Here is a 10,020-nt window from a genome sequence, read left to right on the forward strand (position 1 = left end):
ATCTCTTTTTTGGTGCAGAAGTGATATATATATATATTTGTTCAGATGTGTTTCTTTATTATATTTCCAAATACCCACTGAAATTCCCCGCCGCCGTGGAATGAGGAGGTGCAGACAACCACGGAGGAGACGACCGCGCTTCACACTCGTGTCAATCAAACGCTTGTTGCGTCGACAGTCTCGATGTGTGTGTGTGTGTGTGTGATTCTGTGTTTGGGTTCTTGTGGGGACCACGGGCCGTAACGGTAAAAGAGAGGACAGGTTTTGAATCTAGTGTAATTCATTCTGGTGAGTGCACTGTTAAGGCCAGAAGAAAGTCTTCACACGTGTATTGATTCAGTTCTGAATGTGTGTGTGTGTGTGTGATGTGTGTGTGTGTGTGTGTGTGTGTGTGTGTGTGATGTGTGTGCTGCAGCCCCCTCAGCAGAGCCGTGCGGGACAGACGGCGGTCGTAAAGGAGCTGAAAAGTGTTTCACACTCGTGCAATAAAAGGCTCGCGTTACCGTCCTGTCAGGGTCGGCGAGGCGCAGCCAGCCGGGTGGTAGTCTGCCCAGACAAAAACCCCTTTCTCTGGGCACGGGAGGCTCAAGACATTCCCCCGGTGGTGGAGGGAGGGGAGGTTCATTCACGTTTTGGCCGCAGACTGTTTTGTCTGAGACACGCGGACCACGTTTGTAGCCTTTGGGTCGTGTTCGGGGGACGTGACGTACGCCGACGCACGAGTGGAACGGGAGACGCGGGTCTGGAACCGGGTTGGCGTTCGCCAGACCGGAGCGGGCCGTGAACTATGTGGCAGTTTTTTTCGGTCAATTGGTCGGCTCCCGCAGAGTAAATGTCGACGCATTACGATGATGACGCGGCTGGAAGACAAGGTCAAAACAAGGTCACGCCATTTTATTTTTGAAATAATACAAAGTGATGAAATAAAGAAAAAGAAACCAACACAACGACAGTGAATATACAATCTTCTGTCCTGCAATAAATAGTAACTAACAGTGGTAAAACCTGCCGATCAGATGCTCCACCTGACACGGTTGGCACCACGAGGACGCGCATAAAGCCCGTTAAAAATGTGCTTTACAGTCTTGGAACATCTCGTAAACGGTTCCTTTATCTGAGAGAGACGGGAAAGAGAAAGAGGAGGAGGAGGAGGGGCAGACGAAGGGTCTCCCCCGAGGAACATTTCTAAAGACAATTTATATTTTCTGGAGAGTTAAACCATCTGCCTGTTTGTTCTTCCCATGAATCTTCCCCAGTCACTTTTACTGGCTCGTCTCCGCTGCCGTCCTCGGGCCTCCAGACGCTGTGTTCCTGTCGGGTCTTCCAGGGCACCGGCTTGTTCCCATCCTTAAATTTGCCGGCCGCACGTCGTGGCGTACCTTTTGTTCCTCTACCTGCTAAAAGCTACAGCGGCTAACGGAATCCTGAAGCCCGCTGCCGACCTTAAATATTCTACCAGCCAAAAAATGTTTGGAACGTCCACACGGCGGTCGGTTTCCTGCAGAAGGAGATGAACTTAACAGCCACGTACACGTTTATCAATATGTGTCTGACAGTTATTTGGTGAGTTTCCCCCGAGCCGCCGTCGGCGCCCCAGTTCCTCAGGACGAGGTCCTCCTCACGTCAGACCGGCTGACGTGTCGCGCTTCCGGCTTCACTTCCAGCCGTTCATCTCTTTGAGGCGACTGACGCTCGTCCCCTTGACGGGCGTGGACGGCGGGGAGTTGCACACGGGCAGGATGGGCGTGGACAAACCCCCGCCCTCCACGCTCGTCCCCTTGACGGGCGTGGAGGGCGTCGGGTTGCACACGGGCAGGATGGGCGTGGACGACCCGCCGCCCTCCAGGCTCGTCCCCTTGATCGGCGTGGAGGGCGTCGGGTTGCACACGGGCAGGATGGGGGTGCTGCAGCGCCGCGTCCACAGCTCAGTGGGGATCGTCCACACGGCGCGAGACATCTTCTTCTTCTTCTTCTTCAGCGACTTGTCCGTCTTCTCTTTAGAAGACCCGGGGGAAATGGACTGTAGAGAGGGAGGGGAGGCACACGTTTAGGACACAAGAGATTCACGGGGGACGATGCTGTTTTGTTACCCGGTCACTTTCAAATAATACGACTCAAAAGGACTTCAAAGAGACGTGAAAAGACCACTAAGAGACTCACAACAACTATGAAAAAGGGCAAAAACCAACCACAAAGAGATACAACATTTCTACAAAGAGACACAACGACCACAAAGAGACACTCAAGAGAAACAAAACAACCATAAAGTGACACAAAATAGCCATAAAGAAACACACAATAACCACAAAGACACACACAAAAACCATAAAGAGACATATCATAATCATAAAGATACACAACATAACCACAAAGAGACACAAAATAAACACAAATAAACACAAAACAACCATAAAGATACATAATAAAACCCAACAAAGAAACACTCAATTACTACAAAGAGATACAAAACAACCACAAAGAGACACAAAACAACCGTGAAGAAAGACAAAATAATCACAAAGACACACAAAATAACCATAAAAATAACCACAAAAAGACAAAATAGCCATAAAGATACATAAAAAACCACGACAAAGAAACACTCAATTGCTACCAAGAGACACAACATAATAGCAAAGCGTTCCCTATCCATCCAGTCCATGCAGTCTCCCCTGTCCTCATGTTGAGAGAATCAAGGTGACGTACGCAGCAGCAGAGGGCGAGGCAGCTGAGCTTGGCGGCGTTCCGTCCCGTGCCGGCGTAGCGGTTCTTCTTCGGCAGCAGCAGGACGAAGGACACGGCCAGAGACAGGTGGTAGAAGCTGTGCACGTAGGCGTAGTCCCACTCCTGCAGGGGACACGATACATAATATATAATATACCATATATTTGTACAGCGATGCAGAACACATGCAGACATGATGGCGGTCACCTCGAAGTAGAAGCGCAGCATCAGAGCGAGAGCGCCGAAGCAGCAGCCCGGCCCGACCTGCTGCGTGTACACCGCCTTGTCCGGGTACACCGCCCGCAGCTGCTTCATCTGCTGCAGCTGGAGACGGGTTCAGACACACGGCCAATCAGGAGGGGGTTTGACCCATGTGATGGCGAGAGGACAGAGGAGGGGTCAAAGGGAGGAGAAGCCCGGTGGAGGAGGAGGAGAGAAGAAGGAAATAGAACGGGGGGAAACGCAGAAGAATGTTATGTTTTTGATCAATCAATTAATTAAAGTAGTTACTTTGTGTCTCTTTGTAGTTATTTTGTATCTCTTTGTAGTTATTTTGTGTCTCTTTGTAGTTACTTTGTGTCTCTTTGTAGTTACTTTGTGTCTCTTTGTAGTTACTTTGTGTCTCTTTGTTGTTATTTTGTATCTCTTTGTAGTTACTTTGTGTCTCTGTGTAGTTACTTTGTGTCTCTTTGTAGTTACTTTGTGTCTCTTTGTTGTTATTTTGTATCTCTTTGTAGTTACTTTGTGTCTCTTTGTAGTTACTTTGTGTCTCTTTGTAGTTACTTTGTGTCTCTTTGTAGTTACTTTGTGTCTCTTTGTAGTTACTTTGTGTCTCTTTGTTGTTATTTTGTATCTCTTTGTAGTTACTTTGTGTCTCTGTGTAGTTACTTTGTGTCTCTTTGTAGTTACTTTGTGTCTCTTTGTGTTTGTTTTCCAGCTGGTTTGTGTCTCTCTGTACTCATTTTATGTTTCTTTATAGGCGTCTTGTCTCTTTGTAGGAATGTCGTATCTCTTTGTGGTTGTTTTCCCCCCCCTTTTCATAGTTGTTGTGAGTCTCTTTGTAGTCTTTTCATGTCTCTTTGTAGTTATTTCATGTCTCTTCGAGGTCATTTTGACTCTTTCTGGTCGGTACGTGTCTCTTTAAGTAACATTTGAATCAATACATGACTGGACGGGCTACCTGTCTGTCTGCCTACCTGTCGTACACGTTCATTTGACAACATTCTCGCACCCTTTAGGGAGTTTTGGTGCTAGCGCTGCTAGCTTCTTTCATTGGGAAAGAGTTGGCGACATTTGGCTTGGTTTTTAGGCTGAATCCTCTTTTAAAGTCTTGCATCCTCTTGCTGGTTTCACGAACCCGAGCTTCAACGCCAACTCACCCATTTGACGGTGATGATGAAGACCGCGGACCCGATGGGTCCAGAGTAGATGCCGTAGCCCCAGCGGTCCTGGTAGGTCCTCACGGCGATGGTCAGCACTCCGAACATGGTCACGCTGGAGCGCTGCGGCTCATCGAAGTCGCCCAGAGCTGAGACCAAGAGACAGGCTGCGTGAAAAACTGCTTTTATTTACATTCGCGTCAGAATGGCTCATTCTATTTATATAAATAATAACCTACTGTTATGAATATCATGTTGACAGCAGCTGGATAGACTCCTGACTCATCGATGAGGAGAAACGTCATGCAATCTCTATTTAATAGATATATCAATGGCATATGACCGTGTCACACATGTCCAACTATTTATATATTTATATATTTTGCAATCCAAAAGAGGGCGGACCAATCAGAGGAGTCAGCTGTCGCAGCAGTCGGCTCCCAGCACGGGATTTAAAGCCCTTGATGCAAAACCTCAGGGGCTTCAAGAGCAACTGTATTCACACGTGTGTGTGTGTGTGTGTGTGTGTGTGTGTGTGTGTGTGTGTGTGTACGGCCGAGCACATGTGAGCTGAACTCAGAGACACAACATGTGTTATCAGCAACTGCTGCAGTCAGAGAGCTGGTGGCTTTTAACCCTGTGAAGTGTAGTTGTTAAATACCAACAAATAATAATAACAATAACATTAATAATAATAATAACAATGATAATAATAATAATAATAATAATAATAATAATAATTATTATTATTATACTCAGTAAGTGATTTTGGGTGCTTTTGTAGTTTGCATTTAGACACAAACAAAAAAAAACAGTCGTAAGTAGCACATTTTCAGAAAGACAGAGCCAGCCTTGTGGACTGGGAGCCGTACTGGTCCACGTCCGCATGAGGACTAACTGGTCTGAAACCAGGACCCACCTATCAGCGTGACCCACATGGAGAGAGCCGTGCCGTAGACGCTGAAGTACTCCAGGACGTCGTACCTCATGAAGCACAGGATGGAGAGGCCCGGCCCGTCACAGGCGTGGTAGATCTACAGAGAGAAGATATGTAAAGTTCTCTGTTTTCATTTCATAAAGCAGAGAATGTGGGTGATCATCAGCTCATCTCCAGTCTCCTCTCAGAGAGCGATAAGGAACACACTGTCGGCATTGAGAGAAAAACGTAAAGGTTTCGTTTAGTGAGCTCCTAAAGCATCTGTGAGGGTTTGCTCTCGTACGTCGTCATAAAACTACAGTTCGGCACTTTATGAGTCTGTGTTTGTATAAATGTCTTGTCTGCCTATATCCCGATGCCTCAATGACATTTTGTCATCTAAATAAACCTGTTGAGTCCTAGGGGACCCTTTTATAGCAGGTCACAAGGTACAAATCAAGAAAAAAAACATGGTATAAATCCCACAAAAAACACATAAAGAACATGTTAGGTATCAAATTAAACATAAAAATCAGGGCTACAATAATATATAATCCCCATGTACAACCTCTAAACACAACTCACACAATAAATAGGATTAGGGGTTATGGTTATGGCTTAAAGGGCTACATAAGAAAAAGAAAGAGGATATTTATCATTTTTTGTTTATTTAATTAAAAACCTATTTTTCAGCCCCTGCTCCAAAATGTCATCCCCAAACTAAAAAAGGTGTATCTCTGTAACCACTAGGACTATTTGAATCATGTTGGTGTTGTAATAAAAGAGCATAGTGTGAGTTGTGTGTTCAGATGTGTAAATATCAGTCTATATGTTACTGGTTAAGAGTAAATGAAGATGACACACAGCAGTCTTTATAGCAACATCTGCCATAGACCCCATAGGGTTTTAACAGCATCACATATTCAATCAGAGATGAAGGATAAAACGCTACAGAACTCATTAAAATCTCTAAATATGAATTATTTCTTGTCGACCGAAATCGTCAAATACGAACAATTCTTTTCTGGAAAACATGAGAGCTCTCATGTTTTCTAGAAAAGAATTGCTGGTATTTGACGATCAACTCACTAGAAAAGAGTTGCAGAAGAAGAAGAAGAGAAGCTCACCGCGGTGAAGAACATGGTGAAGAAGTAGACCATGGCCTCCATGTGGAAGCCCCTCTTGGCCGCCACGCTGGCCGTGGGCAGGAACACCAGGCTGCTGACGGTGGGCAGCAGCATCTTGGCGATGAAGGCGCCCATGGTGGAGGCGAGGACTCAGGCGCTCCGGCGCTCGCTGAGAGTCGAGTGGTGAAGCTACAGGATGCGTCGCTCTCCCAGCTGCCCAGTCTGGCCCTTTAAGGTTTAAAGGGCCCTCGGGGGCAGCTGTTTGCATACCGGTGCATCATGGGAGGGGCGGCGGGCGCGGCCGGCGTGCCGCAGAGACACGGACTATTTACAGCCGGGGTCAAAGGTCATCGGGCTCAGGGACCTTTGAGGTGGAAAGGAACTCTTTCTCTCACTTTAGGGCTCAGTTTCTGTTTCATGGAGCAGATATTAAAAAAAAACATCAAAACACTGAAAACAGTCTTATGATGTTGGGACTGAACCATTATGATTTAAGATTTATGATTTTAATCTGCAATGTCAGGTGGTGTCCTCAATAGGGTGTTGAGGAGAAGCTCTGATCCCGGAGGAGCAGGAGGAGGAAGAGGAGGAGGAGGAGGAGGAGGAGGAGGAGGAGGAGGAGGAGGAGGAGGAGGAGGAGGAGCAGGAGGAGGAAGAGGAGGATCTGGGTCTGTCCAAGGTGGACTGGTCTCTGCTGGTTCTGGGTCGAGTCCCTCTGTGCTGCTCTGGCTGTGATGGAGCGCCGGATGCTTATGACTAATAATGAAAACGCTGCGTTCAGAATATGGATATGGGATGTTCAGTCGTCATGGAGACGTGAAGCGCAGCTCACAGTTGTTCAGAGAGACTTGAGCAGCTGCTCTCAGCTGCTGCAGCTGCTCAAGGGCCGAGGCAGCCACACAAAGGGTGCAGTGTGGCTGAGGCACACACACACACACACACACACACACACACACACACACACACACACACACACACACACACACACACACACACACACACACGCACACACCTCAGATTCTCCGAGTGCTTCGGTAACCTGAGTCGAGACTCGGACACAAACAGCGCCCTCTGCCTGGGAACCTGAATAATAATAACTTTATTCATACAGCAGCTTTAAAGTGTAAACAATGTAAACCTGATGAGAACAATACATGAAACAATAAAACCAATCCATGCCAGAAGATCAAACTCAAATATAACAAAAAAAAGATTAACACGTAATATTAACAATAATTTTATTATATATTATTATCATACATATATATATATATATATATATATATATATATATATATATATATATATATATATATATATATATATATATATATATATATATACTATGTAATAATAATATAATATACATGAAACAAATCGATATGATAAGAATACAAAAAAAAATAACAATTATAATAATAACAATGATATATATATATATATATATATATATATATATATATATATATATATATATATATATATATATATATATATATATATATATACAGCCGTCTGGCTGTAATTCAAGCTTAATGCAGAGGAACATACAGATAAATGCTGAGAATGAAGAATCATTTCAAACTCAAACAAGACGAAACTTGATGTATTCAGATCTAGTCTATACTGGTTCATACTGCTGGTGTTTTCACCGTGACAGTAAATGGTCATCGTTGTTATTTTACTGTCATTCTTTGTTCTGATTTAAGTTCCGAAAAAAAAAAAGACACTTGCTCTTTTTCATTTAATAAGCAGGAAATTATATATTTTTTTCCTGCAGTTTCCCTTCCAGAGACTTTTGGCCGTTCTTCTCTTTCATCAAACTTTAATTAAAAGCTAAAGCCGTGTTGTTGTTTCTCTGCATGTCGTCGTTTGAAGGATGAAACTATCAGACAGAACACAGCTGTCCACAACAGAGATCATGTGTTTTAAGGTAAAGTTTAATTTAACAATCACATCTACAAACTTATTCACAGGGCGTAAACTCAACCCACCGGCCAGTGGGTCATTTAAGGTGGAACAGAACAGAACAGCAATATGTTCAGTTTTTCCTTGAAGGGATGCTGGAGGAATTTAGGTTTAATATCTCTTCTCAATTAGACGTTGTTTGCGTCTCTGGTGTCGACCTGTCAATCACCTGTAGCCCCGCCCCTGAAGCATCCCCTGCTTCATGGTCTGTTTGACTCTAAATGACCATAATTTACGAAATGAACATCATGCTGTATTGAAGAAGACTTGAAACTAGAGATTGAGACATAAACTCATGTTTACAATGTTTACTGAGGGAATACATCAAGAGAAGTAGAGTCATTTATATAGACTTCTATACAACCAGAGGAGTCACCCCCTGGTGGTCAGGAGAGAGAATGCAGCTTTAACACATGAAGCATAGGCTTCTATACAACCAGAGGAGTCGCCCCCTTGTGGTCAGGAGAGAGAATGCAGCTTGAACACATGAAGACTTCTATACAACCAGAGGTGTCACCCCCTGGTGGTCAGGAAAGAGAATGCAGCTTTAACACATGAAGCATAGGCTTCTATACAACCAGAGGAGTCACCCCCTGGTGGTCAGGAGAGAGAATGCAGCTTTAACACATGAAGCATATACTTCTATACAACCAGCGGAGTCCCCCTGGTGGTCACTAGAGAGAATGCAGCTTTAACACATGAAGCATATACTTCTATACAACCAGAGGAGTCGCCCCTGGTGGTCTGGAGAGAGAATGCAGCTTTAACACATGAAGCATATACTTCTATACAACCAGAGGAGTCACCCCCTGGTGGTCAGGAGAGAGAATACAGCTTTAACACATGAAGCATAGACTTCTATACAACCAGAGGAGTCACCCCCTGGTGGTCAGGAGAGAGAATGCAGCTTTAACACATGAAGCATAGACTTCTATACAACCAGCGGAGTCCCCCTGGTGGTCACTAGAGAGAATGCAGCTTTAACACATGAAGCATATACTTCTATACAACCAGAGGAGTCGCCCCTGGTGGTCTGGAGAGAGAATGCAGCTTCAACACATGAAGCATAGACTTCTATACAACCAGAGGAGTCGCCCCCTGCTGGACCTTTTGCTTCAGTCGTTAGAACCGGAGGTTACCGCCTGGTTCTGATATCAGAAACAGTCTGCATTGCATAATTCCACCTGGCTCAAGCTTCTGACTTCCACTGTTAATACTTTTGGGAAGCTGCCCGTTTCCCAGGAAAATGTCTGAATGTCTTTCCAACAGACAAAAACAAAACAAAATTCAAGACAATAAAAGAAGCGTGTAACCAGCAGCCAGAGCGCACAGTGACTGAGTGTTTAGTTCAACATCTCCTCAGCTCTTCTTTTCATTCAGTCTAAGTCTTAAGGTTTTTGCACACCGGGGAGTGAAATCTCATCCAACATTTTCACTCTGGTTCCTAAAAAAACAAGATGGCGACAGACATAAAGGAAGCTAATGGTGCATCCTGATGAGTGGAAGCAGGTGAATTGACTTAGAAAATAAAGTGTGCTGGTGTTACATTACAGAGAACGAGGGGGGAGGAGCTAAAGGTCTACTGCCCCCAAAATCTGCTTGTTTTACTACAGGTTTTCCATCCATTTGTTTTCAGGAAGAAGAATGTTTTGTCTCACACATTTCAGACTGCAGATGAAGTGGGTAGCGGTTTCCCCCTTCTTTGTGCGGTTATGTTCATAAAGCCTTTAATTGCTCTTTTTTCTGCATGCGCCAACACTAATGACTTAAGGGTAGGCAACAAAACCAACATTTAAGTTGACCAAACAAAATGACCAGTTAGGTTTAGACAACAACACCAACAGTTAGGTTTAGACAACAACACCAACAGTTAGGTTTAGACAACTAAACCAACAGTTAGGTTTAG

General features: G+C 44.5%; 1 protein-coding gene across 2 annotated transcripts; it reads right to left on the reverse strand.

The window, feature by feature from the left end:
* Positions 1-889: 889 nt before the first annotated feature.
* On the reverse strand, positions 890-6,281 carry mymk (myomaker, myoblast fusion factor; the record flags this gene model as incomplete). Of its 2 annotated transcripts, XM_079222493.1 has the most annotated exons (7): positions 890-1,769; positions 1,923-2,020; positions 2,707-2,847; positions 2,932-3,048; positions 4,104-4,252; positions 5,023-5,137; positions 6,147-6,281. In XM_079222493.1, the coding sequence occupies 7 exons, from the start codon at positions 6,279-6,281 to the stop codon at positions 1,655-1,657; spliced, it is 870 nt and encodes a 289-aa protein (XP_079078619.1). In that variant the 3' UTR covers positions 890-1,654. The 2 variants fall into 2 exon arrangements, with proteins under 2 accessions (XP_079078619.1, XP_079078618.1); XM_079222492.1 differs by having other exon boundaries at positions 890-2,020.
* Between the last annotated feature and the right edge of the window lie 3,739 nt (positions 6,282-10,020).

This window comes from Taurulus bubalis (assembly GCF_910589615.1).
Source record: "Taurulus bubalis genome assembly, chromosome: 8".
NCBI lineage: Eukaryota > Metazoa > Chordata > Actinopteri > Perciformes > Cottidae > Taurulus > Taurulus bubalis.